Genomic DNA, 19,886 nt, shown 5'->3' with positions numbered 1-19,886 from the left:
AGGGCTCAGACTAAGAGTAGACATTCAGAGCTATTAATTGTTTAAACAATCAATCTAATCACACAGCAGGGGACCAGAAACACCTGTCAGTCACGTGTATATCCAATATTTTTTGATCACTTGGGAAAAAAAAGGTGGTGGGTTCAATATATTTTTTTTCCTTACCAACAAATGATTTTGAAGTCATGTTTAATTTCATTCCACTCCTCACCCACAGAGAGTAAATATGGTTTGTGATTATGTGATTATATAGGTTCTAATCTAGTTTACATTTCGAGACTAAATTAATCATAATATAGTTTCATGAGCATATTAGTCATAATACAACTGATAAGCGGAACATATGAGGAGAAAAAAAAAAGAACAGCCTAATACAGATAAAACGATGCCCCATTCAGCTCTTGCGCCAGCCTCCAGGGGGCGGGGCGTCTGCGAATCCTCAAATCCCATTGGCTGGCGAGCCGGTCTTGAGCACGCGCGTTGTTACGACGCCGTGTATCGAAAAGCCATGAGGCTGCTGGTTTCCTGTTAGTGAACCGGGACCGCTCAAGTGGGAGAAGTAAAGGTAACTATCTAATAAAACGTCGCGGTTTCATTCTAGTTATCAGAGTACATGTTAAGTATGAATATTACTGGCTTATTGTGTGGTTTCATAGTATTTTTCTTGCCTACATTGAGCACTGTATGATGAGGTTTATGAAGTTAGTTAGCCTTCCTGCGTGTCGGCGCTGTAGGCCGGGGCTGGACCCCAAATTACCCTTTATTCCCTACAGAGGGGCCCTACATTGCGTAGGAAGTAATACCTTTTTCAGCCTCTGTAGTACACTCCGTGGTTAATAGGAGGTTATTTGGGATGCAGCCCGCCTTGTTTGCCGGTATCGTGAGGACACAATGCGGTGAGCAGAGCTGAAATCACTCAGCTTTGTCTCGGGGTAATTTAGATTAACTGCCGTGGCCTGTTTGTGGTTTCTTAAGTTGATATTAACAAAAATAATCGCCTATTCGATTAAAACGGTAAGAGCATCTTTTAAACTGAAGCCAGATACTCAGTTTTCAGTGATGTAGCATGGTTAGCTTTAGCTAGCATGGTTAGCTTTAGCTAGCATGGTTAGCTTTAGCTAGCATGGTTAGCTTTAGCTAGCATGGCAGCAGTAGCATGGAGGTTGGGCCTCTGGTGAGCCGGCCGGCATTTGCCGGGTTTAGCTTTCTGTATTATGTAACTCAGGCGCCATATTTTCTTTATAAAGTGTTTTTGTAATACTGCGTAACTGAAGCTGGTCAGTTGTGAACCGTATATGAACACTTAAAAGTTTAAAAGTTTAAAAATGAGCTAGCTAATTGTTTCTGCTAGTCAGTGGCCATAGAGGAAGCCATTGCTCTGATACATGGAGAGGAAGATGGAGTGTTGTGTCACGAAGGACACTTCATACACTTCGACTTCAAAAAGTAGCTAATACTGACGAGTTTCTGTTCCTGTCAAGTTGCTTCCGTTAGCAGAGTGATAAAACCAGCAGGTTTCAGTGCAAGGGTGTAATATTTTTTCACTGAGCAGTATGCTGGGTCGACTGGGCCATAACCACATTTCTGCAGTGTGCTCTGAAGACCTGTGTCAGCTGCATGTACGTAACCTCTGCCTCTGTCCCACAGTTTGCTGTGTCCCCAGGACCTTTTATTCCTGTTCCCCGGTCACAATGCCGTCCGATTTGGCCAAGAAGAAGGCAGCGAAGAAGAAGGAGGCAGCCAAGGCCCGTCAGCGGCCCAAAAAAGCTGAAGAAGTGAACGGCGAGGGGGAGAAACCAGAGAGCCAAGAAAACGGTGTGTCTGAGGTCAATGGTGAGTCCGAAGCATTCAGTAATGTCCCGTACATGCCTTGCTGAGCTCTTGTTAGGCAGGTGTTGAGCAGTTATGCAATCTATTGCGATAATCAACACACACAATATTGTTACTGTCATTGTGCACACCTAAAAATATCACCTCTGAAAGGAAGGCAGCATAAATACAGCATTCGAGCCAGAGATCACTGGCTCTTGAAAACTCTACATCTGGTTCTGAGATTCCCTTGTCTGTGATTGGTCCAAATATCACACAGTTAATTTTGTCACTGTGTGCTTGCAGTTGTGAAAGCAGCTACTCTCAGTCATAGTACCGCTTTCTCTCCCTTTTTTCTTTTTTCTTTTCTTTTCTAAATAAACCCACACTATGGTCAGCATTTCTCCCTGCTGCATTTGTGTCTCTTTCACCACCAACACTGCCGCTCATTATTTCTCTGCTGTTTGACCAGGTGTCCAGCTGTGCTGCAAAAGCTATTTTCAATATACTCTACTATTTAATAGTAACCCCATAAAATACTTTTTCATGCGACACAGTTTTCCTAATTGTTCTTTTACCGATGTTCTCATGTATTTACATATATTGTCATAAATAAAAATAGATATGAGAACAGGTTCACTGGTGCACAGCATAATACATTCATTCATACAGTAATGTACATCGCTGATATTGAGAATAGGAACAAAGGATGAATGCAGTTCCATGGCAAAACCACAAATCCCACCAGGTAAATCACAATGAGATACCTGTGCTCCAGCTCACAACCCCAAAGCCATTGTGCCTAGTAGCCTAGTAGTGCAGAGTGTCTTAGAGAGATGTTCAGTGATGTTCTTACAGGGTTTGAAGCACACTGCCAGATTAATTTGTTTCAGTGAATGTTGTTGTGTGAAAGGGTTTTTTTTTTCTTTCTTTCTTTTTGTCTTCTTCTTCCCTTAAAGTTACTTTCTTCACAAGACTGTTGGTGTATTTTCCACAGGAGTAGCCAGTCTTACTAAGGAGCTGGATGAGTTTGAGCTGAAGAAGACAGAGGCACGTGCTGTTACAGGGGTGCTGGCATCTCATCCAAACAGCACAGATGTGCACATCAGCAGTCTCTCGCTAACTTTCCACGGGCAGGAACTGCTCAGCGATACCTGTCTGGAGCTCAACTCGGGTCGCCGCTACGGCCTCATCGGACTCAATGGAACAGGTACGGTTTATTCTTTCAGGTAGGCGCAAGAGCTGTGGAGAATCATCCAAAATTAACTGAGCAGAAAAAAGTGCAGGATATGTGACTGCAGTTTGGAAGAAGGGCTTGTATTCAGGCCAGGATTATTGTTGTTCAAGTAGAATAATCTTCCTAACTTACTCTATACTATACTATACTATACTTATAATATATTAAAAATGCAACAGAATGAAAACTAGGACCATCACCTCCTCTCGTAATTCACTTTTCTTGTAATTTCAATCACATAACATCTGGTTTAGCACTGATAAATTTAAATATAGCTTGTTTTGCTTTCAGCCAATCTAGTAATATAGACTATTCATGATGGCATTATGTCTGCAGAATATATTTATAAACATACTGTATTACACAAAATGGCTGCTGAATTTTCAGTCTCAAAACAGAACATAAAAAAACACTATAATGGCACTGTAAAACCTCTCTTTGTCCAGGTAAATCTATGCTGCTGTCGGCCATCAGTCACAGAGAGGTGCCCATTCCAGAGCACATTGACATTTACCACTTGACACGCGAAATGGCTCCTAGTGAGAAGACGGCACTGCAGTGTGTGATGGAGGTGGACGAGGAGAGGATCAAGCTGGAGAAAGAGGCAGAGAGGCTCGCTCACGAAGACTGTGAGTTACAAGTTTTCCTTCGTACTGTAAATCAGTATGTCAAAGTGCTCTTCGGGGCTCTCCACGTTTTCATAGGGGCTATTCTCTGTCATAGCTTCCTTTCCTAGGCGTGGTACAGTATAGTTTTCTTTCTGAACACTCTCCTTAATGGCTTTTGTTTTTAAGGAGACAGTCTTCGGTTAAGAAACAAGTACTAGTCAATGTCTTTGTTTGTCTACAGGCATAAATACCAGTTACTTACCTTTTTTTGTTCTTGTGTTTCATGCCTTCCTTTTAGCTGAATGTGAGAAGCTGATGGAGCTGTATGAACGACTGGAGGAGCTGGATGCAGACAAGGCAGAGATGCGAGCGTCCCGTATCCTTCACGGCCTCGGCTTCACCACTGCAATGCAGCAGAAAAAGCTCAAAGACTTCAGTGGTGGCTGGAGGATGCGTGTTGCTCTTGCCAGGTAAATGCACCCTTAAAAACCGTAAATTTACACTCTTATTCTTATTATGCTTCAGTGAAGTGTTGTGTTTCACTGTGTTGGAATTGGCACCACGGTAAATCCAGACTAACCTGCTAGCTGCTGAAAGATGATGTAACAAAAGGCCGAATGATAGCGCAGATGCCAAGCCATAGCTGGCAGTGCAGCTGTGCAGTGACAAAAACTGTCAGAAGCGTATTTCTGATTTCTGCAGCTCTCTGTGTCCATGTTTCTCATTTTTTTGTGAACTAAAGAGATTTGGCTGACTTGTGTATTCCCCTCATTTCCAGAGCGCTGTTCCTCAAACCCTTCATGCTGCTCCTGGACGAGCCCACCAACCACTTGGACCTGGATGCATGCGTGTGGCTGGAGGAAGAATTAAAGGAGTAAGTTAATGTTCCTTACATTCAATCAAATATCACAGGTTTGATTTCTCAACTGGTTGTCTACTGACATGATGTAAACAAAAGGCCGAATTGTAGCTTTGCCGTCAAGCAGTTTGTTTCTCACTACGGCTGGAGCTTTGACAAAAACTAGACCGAAGCGTTTAACTGATCTGACTGTGCAACCTGAGCAGAAGGTTACTTAAGTGTGTATGTTTGGTTTCACATCTAAAAATCACCCTTTCAATTCTGTTATAGATTCAAACGAATTCTGGTTTTGATATCCCATTCTCAAGACTTCCTCAACGGCGTGTGCACCAACATCATCCACCTGCACCAGCGCAAGCTGAAATACTACACGGTAAGAACCGACTTTTTCCAGATTCTTGGTCCTTTTTTAGATTTTAGTGCACTGGACATGTCAGTGATGGTTTCACTGCCTATAACGCATTATAGTGACATTGTTTTCTCTGCATAGGGTAATTATGACCAGTATGTGAAAACTAGAGAAGAATTGGAGGAGAACCAGATGAAACGCTTTAACTGGGAGCAGGACCAGATTGCACATATGAAGGTGAAATTGCACTCGAGTTTTCAGCTGTTGAATTAAAAAAATTATTATTATTATTTTTTTTTTTTTTGTCTTTAGGTTGCAGAATGTAATTTGGACAATAAAATAACAATTTTCCTCCTTCCTCAGAATTATATAGCACGGTTCGGTCATGGCTCGGCCAAGCTGGCCCGGCAGGCACAGAGCAAAGAGAAAACGCTGCAGAAAATGGTCGCCTCAGGGCTGACTGAACGTGTAGTGAATGACAAGGTGAGCCTTTTTGTGTACTTGTATGTTCTGCCTCACTCAACTTGATAGGAAATGGGAATTTACTAATCACAGTTTGTGATGCAAGTCTGAATACTATTGTCTCTCTCACCTTCCAGACCCTGTCATTTTACTTTCCTTCCTGTGGGAAGATCCCTCCTCCAGTCATCATGGTTCAAAACGTCAGCTTCAGATATTCGGATAATACGGTAGGAATGGCCACCAAGCAGCAGTGGCTTCAACATATCCACAGAAAGTAACATTTCACAGCTGGACTATGTCTGAGATTTGGGGTTAAGGCTATACTTTCTACTTGACCAAAAAATAAGTGATGCAGCACTCATCACGCACTTGATTGCAATTTTCATTACTTGAATCTTGACCTGGAACTTGACTTTATTTACTTAGCCATAGCTTAAAGTTATAGGACAAACAGCATTACATCCTCTTGCTGTCCCACGACTTGATTTGACTTTGACTAGGATGAAGTTGCAGGTTAGGGACTTAACTTGGATATGAGGGTATGTGTCATGACTACAAAGCTGGTCACACTACTTTGTACACCCATGTTGTGTTTCCATGGCAACCTTGCACTCATAAGTTGTTGAAAGCAGAAGACAGGGACTGATGAAGTGGTTTCTGCATATGCAGTCCCTGTCTGAAAATTCTGCAGTGCCCTCTTGAGGAGGCTAATGTTCTCACATTGCATTTTACACATTTGTGTGTTTTCAGCCGATCATTTATAAAAATCTGGAGTTTGGAATTGACTTGGATACCAGAGTGGCCCTTGTGGGGCCCAACGGGGCTGGCAAATCCACACTACTGAAGCTGCTCACTGGGGAGGTATTTGTCTTTTTTTAAATTTGTGTGTAGGTTCTTGAAATGTTGTGTGCTGATTTTTAGGCTCATGTTTTACCCTGTTCTCTCAGCTACTCCCCACTGACGGCATGATCAGAAAGCACTCCCATGTCAAGATCGGCAGATATCACCAGGTACTACAAATCAGGCAGTCTGTCATTCTTGTTTTTATACACTTTCTGATTAAACCAGCTTCTAAAAAATGTATCCTGGTATTTTATGTTGTCTAGGCAGGTGAATGAATTAGATGTGATTTCTCTTTCTTTGCTTTAGCATCTGACAGAGCAGCTGGATCTGGACTTGTCCCCTCTGGAGTACATGATGAAGTGCTACCCAGAGATCAAAGAGAAAGAGGAGATGAGGAAGATCATCGGACGCTACGGACTCACTGGCAAACAGCAGGTTAGTTTTACGTCTTGGCACAGGAACGTTTTGTAGGTTTGCATTAGGCATGGACATGGTGGATATTCTCCCAGCTTCTGCTCACTTCCCTACTATTATGCTGTGCTCATGGGAGTCGAAATTGAAGTTTACAAACTCATAGTGGGGAAAAAAATTTGAAAGGCCCTCATATTCATACATTCCTAGTGGGAATTCCGAGCTTCTCAACAACCCTGACCTCTGAGCTGGAGTTCTGTGGTAGTGCATAGTCCAAAGCAATTTTAACCTTTTTAATCAGATTTAATTTTCTGTTTGTGTATGATCCATTTTGAAATATATAAAATACAGAACAATAGTTGGAAGATAATTGAAAGGTTAATTTTTGTGCAATATTTATGATCAGATTGTGCAGTGTTTTTCTGTTGTGGCCTATGCCCTGCATCTTTTAAAAATAAATCAAGTATTAAACTTTGCACAGCAAAGTACACAGAGCATGAGCTGATTTTGTAGAAGTGATTGGCTATACTGACTGAAATCTTCCAAGGTGATTGAGCCTAATGCTAGTTCTTGTTACTGTGTACTTTTGACGCCAGGTGAGTCCCATCAGGAATCTGTCAGACGGTCAGAAGTGCCGTGTGTGCTTTGCCTGGTTGGCCTGGCAGAACCCCCACATGCTCTTCCTGGACGAGCCTACCAATCACCTGGACATCGAGACCATCGACGCACTTGCTGAGGCCATTAATGACTTTGAAGGTGGAATGATGCTGGTCAGCCACGACTTCAGACTCATTCAGCAGGTAATTTGGAAACTGTTCTTCTGAGGTCTTGTTGATTTTTGCTACTTTTTGCCTAAAAATTAATTTATCTTTGTGTTCATGCTAATAGGTAGCTCAGGAGATCTGGGTTTGTGAAAAACAGACCATCACCAAATGGAGTCAGGACATCTTGGCCTACAAAGAACATCTGAAAGCCAAAATCGATAAACATATATAAGGCATGCATTGCCTCGTCCATCCAAGGCAGACAACATCTCCACTGTTGCTCCCCTTGGCAAAGCGTGCATGCGGCTGATGTACCATCTGTTGCAAAGACGTCTACAGTTTTGCATTTTTGTTGTCTTATTCTTATCTAAATTAAATAAATCAAGGCAGGTGTGCACTTAAGCATATTTTCAGGACATTTCACAGGTTTGTTTTTGTTTTTTAAATAAACCGCATCAGCAGGACAAATGCTGATGCATCACTGCTATACATATACATGAGCTCTTAAAGAGCTTTTATTTTTCAAGTATTTAAAGCTGTATCTGCAATAATGGACTTGTCTGAGCATAACTGAATAAAAGTACCTTTGTCAGTACTTACAGATGTTATTGTGGTATTGTTTTGTGTAATCTTTTTGTCAAAGTTTCTTATCTGAATGGAAGTCAAGCTTGTATTACATTTATGCTCGACAATTTCTACAGTAAATTTACTACAATACTACATTTAGTGGTGTTTCATTTGGTCTGAGTTTCCTGATACGCCTGAATTCACACTATCACACTAAGTAGTACGCGCTCTGTGACTGACTGCTTTATCTCCTATATTACACACACCTCGGTAGTGTAGTAGACTGGCGAGGACGCAGCCAATAGTTCTCCTCAGCTCCTGCGTTATTACTCCTTTTGTGTGAATTGATTTGGTTTAGAAAACTATCACGTCTACCGTTAAAGGTGAGTACACTAATGACATGTGCAAATTGTATAATTTATTGAGCTAAGGTTTCTGTTTTTTTCTTTTCGTGAACACGGAGGAGCTCATTACGGTACAGACATTAGCTACCTAGCATTCGACAGCAGATTTCTGGGCTATTGTGGGTCCCTTTTTCTTTTTATCCTACCCACATTGCGACATAACACATCAACTTCCTACTTCCCGTCGATTGGCTAGTAATCCATACTGCTCATGAGTGACGAATTAGCTAATACTAACGCGTGACGCCATATTTATCTAGCCAATCCTGGCTCAGAAGGCGGGGTTTTATTGAAATATGGTGCGGAAAGTAGCACAGACTGCTGGAATCGAGCGAGCTCGGTTACTTAGTTACTAGATAGAGTGATGGTCAAGTGGCCTTCAGGTTGGTGGTGGAGCTAGCTAACAAGGCATTTCCGGTTGTCTTGTGTCGTGTCAGGTTCCTTACACGAGCTAGTTACAGCGTATGAGCTTGTTAATTAAGATGTTTTAGTGAAATAATGTTTTAAAAAAAATGAGACTGGCATTACAGTGTGTTAATACAGTATATACAGTATGATGGCTATTACATTGGAAGGTTTATTCTCCATTTTTTTGTGGCAGTTTATAAGTTTAATATTTCTTTCTCTTCTTTTTATCCTTTGTTTTAAAGAGTATAGTTAAAGAAGTATTTCATTTCTCTGACACAGCTGGACTCTGTATAGTTACAATTCTGTATAATCCTCACAGATAGCCCATTAGAATTATAAATACAGTCCTGAAATATTTTAGTTAATATTTACACTGATCTGCCATCACATTAAAGCCGCCTGTAAGTCCCCCTTGTCCTGACGAAACAGCTCTGTGTGCTGTGGTGTCTGGCACCAAGACGTTAGCAGCAGATCCTTTAAGTCCTGTAAGGTGCGAGTTGTAAGTGGCCTCCATGGATCAGACTTGTTTATCCAGCACATCCCACAGACGCTAGATCAGATTGAGATCTGGGGAATTTGGAGGCCAAGTCAACACCGTGAACTTTTTGTCATGTTCCTCAAACCATTCCTGAACAATTTTTGCAGTGTTGCAGGGCGCATTATCCTACTGAAAGAGGCCACTGCCATTAGGCAATACCCTTGCCATGAAGAGGTGTACTTGGTCTGCAGCAGTGTTTAGGTAGGTGGTACGTGTCAAAATAACATCCACATGAATGCCAGGACCCAAGGATTCCCGACAGAACATTGCCCAGAGCATCACACTGCCTCCACCAGCTTGTCTTCTTCCCATAGTGCATCCTGGTGCCATCTCTTCCCCAGGTGAGCGACGCACACACACACACACGGCCGACCACATGCTGTAAAAGAAATCGTGATTCATTAGACCAGTCCATGTTCTTCCATTGCTCCATGGTCCAGTTCTGATGCTCATGTGTAGGTGCTTTTGGCGGTGAACAGAGGTCAGCATGGGCACACTGACTGGTTTGCGGCTACACAGCCGCTTGGACCTCTTTTGGTAGTTACTAACCACTGCATACCAGAAACATCCCACAAGACCTGCCGTTTTGGAGATGCTCTGACCCAGTCGTAGCCATCACAGTTTGGCCCTTGTCAAATCACATGGATCCTTACGCTTGCCCATTTTTCCTGCCTCCAACACATCAACTTCGAGAACTGACTGTTCACTTGCTGCCTAATGTATCCCACCCCTTCACAGGTGCCATTGTAATGAGATAATCAGTGTTATTCACTTCACCTGTCAGTGGTTTTAATATTATGGCTGATCAGTGTATATCCCAAAAGATTATATATAATTCTGGCAAATTACTCTGTGTAAAGATAACACCCTTTATTTATATGTATATGTATATGTATACTTATACTTTACCCAGTAAACTGTTGATAACAAATAAAAAAGGATTTGCCTCCTAAATGTTTAGCTAGAAATTAAATTTATTCTTCTTCAGAGTGCCCCTGAAATCAAAATAGATGTTTCAGCGCTTTTGGACCTGTCCCTGGACACCACATATTTGGAGATATTCTCGGTTTAATGTTATAGTTGGTCACTTCCGGGAAAACGTACATTTTTTATGACTCAACATGTACTGATCTTGTGTTCATCCATTTAAATGTTCTGTAGAACATATATGTCCTTCCCCAGCAGGTGGGTATTTCTCTACAGTAGCAGTTTCTTAGCAGCGAACACGATTGATCTGTGTGTTTTTGGTTGTGCATCTTTCTTCGCACCGTTCCCTTTTACAGCTTTCTCTTGGTTGAGAATAATGGTTGGTGTTTATTCATTTTAAAGAGGGTGGAATTTGTGCAAATTGGCAGTTATGTGACAGGCAGTTTTCAGAGGAGGAGTGTTTTACCATCTTGGAGCTGCTCGGTGTTGGAATGTCTTGCTACCTCAGATTAATCAAAAATGCAGTTTTGTCTTTATACAAAATCGGGGCTTCTCCATCAATAAGAGTAAATACTATTATTTTATCCATTACTTGAAATCAAACACAGCTCTAAAGATATTTCATGGGGACTTTAAGGCTATGCAGGTGTAATGACTTGCTTGGGAAGTGTAGTTCAAACAAAGTCATCTAACCATCAAATATTTTTAAATACATGCATTTATTTTATGACCTTTTCTCCCTTTTCTCAGGCAGTATGAGTCTTCCAGCTTCCCCTCCGAGCTACGCCGAGGCTACAGCAGGAGATAAACAGCAAGCTGCTGGAAGTCTGCTCAATCCAGGTCAGCTTCTTTCTCCCACCTACATCCCAGCTGGGCCGATACACATGCCGGCCCCAGTGAGTGCCATTACTATAGAGCACTGATGCTTGTGCAGGCATGGGATGATTCCTCTGGGTCTTAGTAGTCACAGGTATCATAGGCACCCATGTTGTCGAGTGCTAATATGTGGCACTTATACCAATGGACTTTTATGTATTTTATGCACGTATACCAATGACTTTTTATTCTTTACAGTTGTCACATCCTGCTGCAGGTCTGTCCACATTTTCTACACTGTTTTGTTTATTAATACGGTGAAAAATTGTGCGAACAAACTTAAAAAATAGGGAAATGGGTGATGATGTAAGCAGAATAATTTCTCTGAACTTTACCTGTGTGCATTAGAGAAGGTTGTTTTTTTTCCATTACAGATCTGTTGGACCAAATTACAAGCAAAATACAGGTCCTATAACAAGCTTTTTAAAGGCTGTTGAAAAAATAATGATGTCAGGAACCACCTATGGCACGGAATCACTGATCAACCAGGAATAACTGAACAACCAGCTTCCATGGTTGTGGAGAAACGACGTTTCGTTCCAATGTGTACAAGCTATATAGAGGAATATCAATAAAAACCCCACTTGATTTGAAACACAGATAGTTTTTTAATATAGATTATGGCTGTCAATATTTTTCTTTTCCTCTGACATTTCAGCATTAATACTCACACTTAGAACTAATGCGCTCCATTTCAAGCATCTGTGACATAAAATAGTTTTTAACCTACAAAAAAATGGGGATAATTATAGATGACTCTTGTCCACTGGATGGAATTTTAACTGACACACTCCACCAGTTTCCACCACTGGTCACACAGGTTTTTGTTTAAAAATGTTTTAATGGTTAATGTTAAATAGTTTCCTGTCTCCTTGTTTCAGATCCAGGGTACGCAAACCCATACACCTCAGATACATCCACACCCTTCTCTGATCCAAGCTCCAATGGCAATTTTGATGGCCTCAGTGGAAGCCACTGGGAGGACAAGAACGTCCGTCGCATGTTCATCAGAAAGGTAAGGGTCTGTTGCTTCTTATACTTCATGTGTGGAAAGTTACAGATTCTTAAGTGTCATCAGGAAGTCATAGAATAATCAGTTCTGCCTTGGCTGGGAAAGATGTCGATTATCCTCCTGGCTTTGTTGATTACTTAGGCTCTAGCCAGTCATGGGTATTATTGCCAGACCCATTGCACATGCTAAATTTATCACAGCCAGTAAGCAACAACACACAATGTCAAATATCTCCATCTACACACAACACACACAAATATCTACACACAACGAAAATATTGTAGCACTAATGATTTCATACTTTCAACAGGCATTGAATGGGCTATAAAATTGCCTTAATATAGGCTAGAAATTAATCAACTCATTTATAAATTTACGCTTTTGTACTAATGTCACTAGCTATAACCAGATAAACCTACAGTCATGGGAAAAAGAAGGTACACCTGTCAGGAAAACTGCTACAAACGCAGAGAACTCTGTTTCCCAGAACACACTGTGGCCTACGAATATGGCCGCCATGGACTACAGTTCCAACTCGATCACGTTCACCTGATTACTAAACACCCACACCTGGGAACGCTCAGTATGTCTGTACCTGAGTTACCAAGTTGTTGTTTATTTGTTGCTATTCTGGTTATGATCTTTGCTCTCTCCCTGGTTTCTGTGTTTCGGTTTTGCCCTGGCTGTTTGGTTTGCACGTCGCATGAACTTTGCCTTTTTCTGGATTCTGCTTTTATTTATCAGGGCCTAAATAATAATTGTGTGGTCCTCACCAACTTCTATAAACAAATAACCTCAGGTGGCAACAAAAAAAAACACAACATATTTCAATATGTAGTCTTTTTTTCTAAAAAGTAAACCAACATTCAGAAACCAGATGGGAAATAAGTACACCCTATAATTCAGTAACATGTAGAACCACCTTTAGCAATAATAACTTGAAGTAAATATTTTCTGTAGGAGTTTATCAGTTTCTCGCATCATTTTGGAGAAATGTTGGCCCACTCTTCTTTACAGCATTGCTTCAGTTCACTGATGTGTAGGGGCATTCATTTATGCACAGCTCTCTTAAGATCTCACAACAGCATCTCAATGGGGTTGAGGTCTGGACTTTGACTTGGCCATTCCAACACCTTTACTTTTTCTTCTTTAGCCATTCAGGTTTTGATTTGCTGCTGTGCTTGGGATCATTGTCCTGCTGCATGGACCAATTTCAAATATTCTGGTATAAACTGGAGTTCATTCTCAATAACTGCAAGTTTCCCAGGTTCTGTGGCTGCAAAACAAGCCCAAATCATCACCCTGCCACCAGCGTGCTTGGCAGGTGGTATGAGGTGTTTGTGGTGAAACACTGTGTTCGATTTTCACCAAACATGGCCCTGTGCATGATGATCAAATATTCCTTTCTTTTTGTAGAGAAGGGGCTTTTTCCTAGCCACCCTTCCATAATAGCCATACTTGTCCAGTCTTTTTCTGATTGTGCTGTCATGAACATAAATATTTAATGTTCTTACAGAGGCATGTAGGTCACATTATGTAGCTCTTGGGTTTTTCTTTATATCTCTGAGCATTAAATGGTCTGACCTTGGACTGAATTTGCTAGGATGCAGTTGTCTTGAAGGCTCTCCATTTGTAACCTGTCCTTCTCACTGTAGAATAGTGAATGTCAAATTGTTTGGAGATGGCCTTATAACCCTTCCCAGAAGCAGCAACACTTGCTTGTCTGAGGTCGTGGCTTTCTTCTTGGCATGATGTAGACACATAGCTGAGTGCTTCAGAACACCAAACTGCCAGAGGTTCTGCTTTTATAGAGGTAGTCGTACTCCTTGATGATTAAATAATCTTGTGCATTTCATTAGTAACGTCTGGCTGCTAATTTTCTCTCTTAATGATTGTGGAAGTAGGAAGGGTGTATTGTTTTTTCCCACCTGGTTTCTGAATGCTGGTTTACTTTTTGGGTAAAAATGACTACATATTGAATTCTGTTGTGTTTTTTTGTTGTCACCTGAGGTTATGTGTTTGTTTATAGAAGTTGGTGAGGATCACACAATTGTAATTTTGGTCCTGATAAATAAAAACATAGAATTGAAGAATTTCTTTTTCCCATGACTTTAGATTTAACTGTATAAATAGTATACACAGTATGCACCACCATCCACATACAAACACAAGAATAAATCTGTGCTTATCGTGTACATCATACATCATACTTACTCAGCAAGTACAGAGCATTATGCTTCTACATTTCATTGTGTCAGTCTGATAATTGTTGGCACCCCAGGCACAGCAGTGTAATTGATGACTGACCCTTATACATTCCTTACACATGTCTATGTATAACAAAATAAAATGCTCAACATATTTTCTCTAAGTGCAGTTTATTTCTGTTTCAGGTATACTGCATCCTCATGATTCAGCTAACAGTGACTTTCAGTGTTGTAGCACTCTTTACTTTCTGGTGAGACACACATTTTCATGGTTATTCCCGAGTATGACAGTCCTTAAGGCTAGCCAAGGCAGTAATGTGAAGGTTTAACATTAACACAGTTATTGTCTGTGTTTTTTTTTTCCCTGCAGTAAGCCAGTGCAGCAGTTTATTCAGTACAATCGTATCCTGTATCTTGCCTCATAGTAAGTGTTTTTCCATTTTGCTACTTTTACTTTATGTTTTAAAAATCCTCTACAGATTACAGTCTATCTGAGAGTAATTTGATTAGTTATTAGCTATTTATTAACTAAAATTATTATTATTATTATTGATAATAAAAATAATAATAATAAAATTAATTATTATTATTTTATTTGTCCTACAGTTTGATATTTTCATGAACAGAATTATGTTTGCTACGACAGAAGAATTAACTGATAACTTATTGCTTGACCTCTTTGTGTTATCTGTCTTACTTCAATTTGCGTTCCTATATTGATATAAGGTCTGAACCTAACAGTTTGAAAACAGTAATCGAACCGTGAATAGTGGATTAATTAGGCAAGAACAGTCCTACACATCCTTGAAATGTTTACTGAGAATACAATCAAGTACACAAAACCCTTTTTTGCTGGATCTCCTTTGGCAAAGTGACAAAGCTCTGTCTTTTGTAGCATGACCTTCATGGGGACATATCTGGTGCTGGTGTGCAGTAAAAGTGCTCGGTAAAACCAAGACTGTCTCATTCATTGCATTCAGCTTTTGAGACAATGAAGAAATTAATGTCCTGCTTACAAAAGTGCATGAGTGTTCACAAGTCATTTCTGGTTATTTTTGAGGATTTACAGATAGTTTTTTGCCCCACAGACGAAGATACCCAACCAACATGATCCTTCTTGGAATCTTTGTAAGTAATTTCTATCCTTAGCTCTAAATACACTGATCTCCATTGAATGACCTGGTAAAAAATAATTCATCAGTGTCATTTCTTTTTTAGACTTTGGCAATGTCCTACATGGCAGGCATGTTGGCTAGGTAAGCAGGATGAAGAAGCGATTCTAACGTACTTGTTTTTGTCGCTTTCTTGTGCATTGTTATTACTGAATAAGTGTTTTTCTTTTCAGCTTCCATAATACCAAAGTGGTGATGCTGTGTGTAGGTATAACCGCGTTGGTGTGTTTGTGCATCACCATTTTCTGTTTCCAGTCCAAGGTGAGCTCATATCGCAGTGTTTTTGTGTGAATTTGCATTGTGTGTGTAAATTGTGACTTAAACACGAGTCTCACTTCACACCCTCGTTTGTGGTTAAGGTTGATTTCACCTCTCGTCACGGTCTGCTCTTTTCCCTCATGATGGTGCTGATGTTCACCGGGCTGCTGATCCTCAGCACTGCACCATTTGGATATGTGAGTTAATATGTAAATAACCCACCCCACCCCATGATCTCATTTATACAACAACAGTATTGCATTCTTGATTCTGATTGGCCAGAAGGTGTTGATTAATGTTCTACAACAGCAGCTCTGACAGTATTTCTGGTTGCAAGGCAAATCACAGGTTTATATCAATGCACATTTTCTAATACTTTATCATTTCTATAGTAATGGCAAATTCACTCAGACTTGTAAAGCAGACACTCCACATATTCTAAGACTACTAATAAACAGATTAAAAACCTGTTATTATTTAACAAAGAAAATGTATAACACTTATTATAAATGTATAGCACATATTAACTTCAAGAGAGAAGTTACATTAACTTCAGTAGAGACAAAAAAGAGAAGACGATGAGGGAACAACTGTTTATATGTGATAACAGGAACAAACTTGTTTCACAGACGTTCCATAACATTAAATGTAACTATAAACAGATAAAAGCATGATGTGCTGCTCTTTAAAAAAGTATAATTGTCGGAAATTGCTGTTGTATAAGAGGAATAAAACACTTCAGTGTGTGTTGTTATAAGAACTTATACCACAGTGCAGTTGAATTCTCGAATCTGATTGGTCAGTAGGCGTGCATTATTTTGTATAACAGCACGGCTCAGATAGTAGTTCCGGCTGTAACATGAGCGATAGGTTTATATTAATGTCCTCATTCTGATATTTTTTTTCTATAGTAACAGGTCATACACAGGGACTTGTTCAGCGGTCGATCCACATAATCTAATCAAGACTAATAATGAACAGATTTAAAAAAAAAAATGTGTTGCTGTTTAACAATGTAAAATGTATATAAGTTGCGACCTAGACTTTTCTTTATAAGGTTTTAAGAGATATTTATCTAACATTTATGGAAGGAATGTTGGGTTTCTGCTCTTTTAACAAAGTTTCTCAGCAGGGGACAGACTTCAAGACAAAGGAGTTTACACGTTCTGTTTTCTCGGTAAAATGACAGTGCATTTTTTGAGAAAGAGAGAGAGGAGAGAGAGAGAGAGGAGAGAGAGAGAGCAGCTGGTGAGGGAATGATCAACTTTGGTGTCCATTTTGCATCGGGCTATATCACACCACCCCATCATTTATTAATTATTCTCCTATAACAGCACACCCTGTTGTGTTTTATTCCTTACATAATTTCATCCTTTAAAATTTGAAAGTGTAAGCAGATACTGTGATGTACTAATGATTGTGATTCTAGGTTTGCAAGCTTATCCTTCCACTATATGTGTATAATTGTTTGTTATTTATCTAAGTATTGTACCACATTCATATTCATTTTACTCTCATTCACAGATACCCTGGTTGCAGACTGCGTTTGCAGGACTGGGTGCTCTGGTTTTCACTCTGGTTAGTGCGCTTGCTCCACCTGCACATCTTGCAGCAGACCTAAATGTTTGCAGGCTTCTAGGTGTGATCTCAGTTTGTCGTTTGTGTCTTCTAGTTCTTGGCTTTTGACATGCAGCTGTTGATGGGTGATGGACGTTACTCACTGAGCCCTGAGGAGCATGTCTTTGGTGCCCTCTGTCTCTACATGGACATCGTCTACATCTACATCTTCCTACTGCAGCTTTTCTGGAGCCGTGAGTGAGGCCAGGAACAAGTTCTGCCCCCTGTCTCCTGTCCTCTGTACTAGATAACATTACAGACACACTATCCTCACTAACACCAAGCCTCCACAAGGTGTCTTCCTTACTACGTAGAATAGAATCCACAGCCTTTAATTCTCTTGCCTTTTAAACCCTGTTATATTGTTATATTGATATTTATGTCATTGCAGTAAGGAGAAGAAAAAGAAATAGCACTTTATTGACAATCATGACGTATTGCACGCTTTCAGTCTTTCAAAAAAAAAAAAGTAGGTTACTTTATCTCCAATACTCCAGTCTCCACTGTGAGCCAGTTATAAAGAAAATGAGAGTAAAGTCAATCGAAAGAATGCTATTCTGATTAAACTGCCTCTTACAGCCTAATGACAGTTACACAGTCAAGTCTCATGTTAATCATATCACGTTCTGTGACACAAATATCCACTGTTTGAATGTGAAAGTTTTCACAGAGACAGGCAAATATTTTATTAGACATCTGCAAAAATAGCCTACTCATCCACAATCTCCAAGAAGAATCTGTACAAAGTTATAATGCTTATGTGTGGAGTCGCCTAAATACACACAAGATGCTCAGGCATCAAGGCTGATATTTAATGTGAACAGTTAATCATGTATTTGTTAAATAAATGCTTCAGACAGTCATCAGGGTATTTAAGTCTGCTTTGATTTAATTTAAAAGAAAGGGGGGATCAAAATGATTCCTAATTTAGTCTATTTGAGGTGTCTTTCTCCAGAAGAGCTACACAATAAATGCCAACATGTCCATGTTTTAATTACTGTTGATTGAATAAGATTTTAGTTGCAGTGAATGCACTTACTCTTAATATTGTTCCAGTACCTATGCAGCAGGTATTGCTTGTGTAGTAGACAATCATGCTATATGTTGCTTCATTTTCAGTTCTGAATATTGATCACAAAAGCAAAGATGTTGTATTGTCTAACTAAAAGTAAAAGGAATACTTTCAGAAATTCAAGCATTTTTCAACCCGAATCTCTGTCTACCACGGAGAAGAATTTCAAGACATTTCCCCTATACTGAGAAAAGAATAGAAAACCTGTTTTCTCAAAACACTTTCATAACAGAAAGGCAGTTGTTGATTTACCTGAGCTTTTGTGGTATGTACCATTAGTTCCATACAGCTACACTAGTAACTCATAAACACAATTTTTTCTTACGTTACTAATACCTAAATAATTCATTAAAGCATTTTACAAACATGTCAATGTTTGAGTGCCCCAAAAACTGCCCCTAGACTTTTCTTTATAAGTGACTTTGGAGTAAACTGGTTGTCCATTCTTTTCTAAGTATGAGGAAACTTGTCAGAATTTGTAAGTGATGATCGTTCAAACGTTACAGATTTGACAAATAGGTTTGTGCAAATAGATTTGTACAATTTGATTCACAGTTAAAACTATAAGTTAATTTTTATAGGGAAAAACTATTACACTATATGGCCAGAAGTTTGTGAACACCTGACAATCACACCCATATTTGGTTCTTTGGAAGCACACACTTGTCTATAATGTCTTTGTGTGCTGTAGCATTACAGTTTCCCTTCACTGGAACTAAGGGGCCCAAACATGTTCCTGGCCACAAAGTGAGCTCCATGAAAACATGGTTTGCCAAGGTTGGAATGGAAGAACTTGAGTGGCCTGCACAGAGCCGGGATGAACTGGAACGCCAAATGTGCACCAGGCCTGGCCTGACCTCATTAATGCTCTTATGACTGAAGGGCGCAAATCACCACACCCATGCTCCAAAGTCTAGTGGAAAACCTTCTCAAAAGGTTTATATAACAGCAAAGGGGGACTGAATCTGGAATGGGATGTTCAACACATAAGAGTGTTATGGTCAGGTCTCCACAAACTTTTGACCATATAGTGTACGTCTTGGAATTTGAACCATCAGATAGAAGAATATTGCTTGGTTCTGTGAAAACACCTGAGGTTCTGTTGTCAAGGTTCTGAGCTACTGATTGGAAGATTGTACCTTTGAGCAAGACCTTTAACCCTCAATTCTAAATTTCAATCCTTTCAATTGTACTGATACAGTAACTATAGTGAGCATTAAGCTTCATAGTCATGTCTGTGACAATAATTAAAATAGTGTCGGATTTTGAAATGTTCTCATATTTTTCAATAAAATGGTTAATTTTATTAGTTTGTGCTGAGCCAGAGGAGTTCATCAGTGAAACAGCTTTCCATTGTGCAATAACCTGCATTGACTGGGAGAGTTTCGACCTTTTAGTATTTACTGGATCAGTGTATTTTAGGCATCTCCTCTGAATGCTGTCTAATTTAGAAACATCAGTGTTGAAATATCAGGATATCATTTTT

The 19,886-nt window shown here is 39.9% G+C and overlaps 2 protein-coding genes and 1 long non-coding RNA gene across 5 annotated transcripts; all 3 read left to right on the top strand.

The window, feature by feature from the left end:
• Positions 1 to 428: 428 nt before the first annotated feature.
• Positions 429 to 7,937, top strand: abcf2a (ATP-binding cassette, sub-family F (GCN20), member 2a). 2 transcript variants are annotated; one of them, XM_026937236.3, is made up of 15 exons: positions 429 to 565; positions 1,648 to 1,833; positions 2,807 to 3,019; positions 3,493 to 3,675; positions 3,953 to 4,124; positions 4,433 to 4,528; positions 4,784 to 4,886; positions 5,004 to 5,099; positions 5,226 to 5,345; positions 5,462 to 5,551; positions 6,075 to 6,185; positions 6,272 to 6,334; positions 6,474 to 6,602; positions 7,175 to 7,378; positions 7,467 to 7,937. In XM_026937236.3, exons 2-15 carry the CDS (start codon positions 1,692 to 1,694, stop codon positions 7,572 to 7,574), a joined length of 1,830 nt encoding a protein of 609 aa, XP_026793037.1. In that variant the 5' UTR covers positions 429 to 565; positions 1,648 to 1,691; the 3' UTR covers positions 7,575 to 7,937. The 2 variants fall into 2 exon arrangements, with proteins under 2 accessions (XP_026793037.1, XP_034160026.1); XM_034304135.2 differs by lacking the exon at positions 429 to 565 and adding an exon at positions 871 to 1,014.
• Positions 7,938 to 8,075: 138 nt separating this feature from the next.
• On the top strand, positions 8,076 to 19,671 carry faim2a (Fas apoptotic inhibitory molecule 2a). 2 transcript variants are annotated; one of them, XM_026936461.3, is made up of 12 exons: positions 8,076 to 8,292; positions 10,937 to 11,026; positions 11,944 to 12,077; positions 14,468 to 14,532; positions 14,652 to 14,705; positions 15,177 to 15,227; positions 15,370 to 15,409; positions 15,500 to 15,537; positions 15,627 to 15,714; positions 15,813 to 15,908; positions 17,236 to 17,289; positions 17,384 to 19,671. In XM_026936461.3, exons 2-12 carry the CDS (start codon positions 10,942 to 10,944, stop codon positions 17,528 to 17,530), a joined length of 852 nt encoding a protein of 283 aa, XP_026792262.1. In that variant the 5' UTR covers positions 8,076 to 8,292; positions 10,937 to 10,941; the 3' UTR covers positions 17,531 to 19,671. The 2 variants fall into 2 exon arrangements, with proteins under 2 accessions (XP_026792262.1, XP_026792263.1); XM_026936462.3 differs by lacking the exons at positions 17,236 to 17,289; positions 17,384 to 19,671 and adding an exon at positions 16,844 to 17,195.
• LOC117597086 (uncharacterized) lies at positions 11,021 to 11,937 on the top strand. Its single transcript, XR_004578012.2, has 3 exons — positions 11,021 to 11,156; positions 11,261 to 11,279; positions 11,437 to 11,937. It is a non-coding gene; the product is annotated as an uncharacterized LOC117597086 (long non-coding RNA).
• Positions 19,672 to 19,886: the final 215 nt, after the last annotated feature.

This window comes from Pangasianodon hypophthalmus, chromosome 4, assembly GCF_027358585.1.
Source record: "Pangasianodon hypophthalmus isolate fPanHyp1 chromosome 4, fPanHyp1.pri, whole genome shotgun sequence".
Taxonomy (NCBI): domain Eukaryota; kingdom Metazoa; phylum Chordata; class Actinopteri; order Siluriformes; family Pangasiidae; genus Pangasianodon; species Pangasianodon hypophthalmus.
The sequence above is the reverse complement of the archived record's forward strand: the minus strand, read 5'-3'. Positions and strand labels throughout refer to the sequence as shown.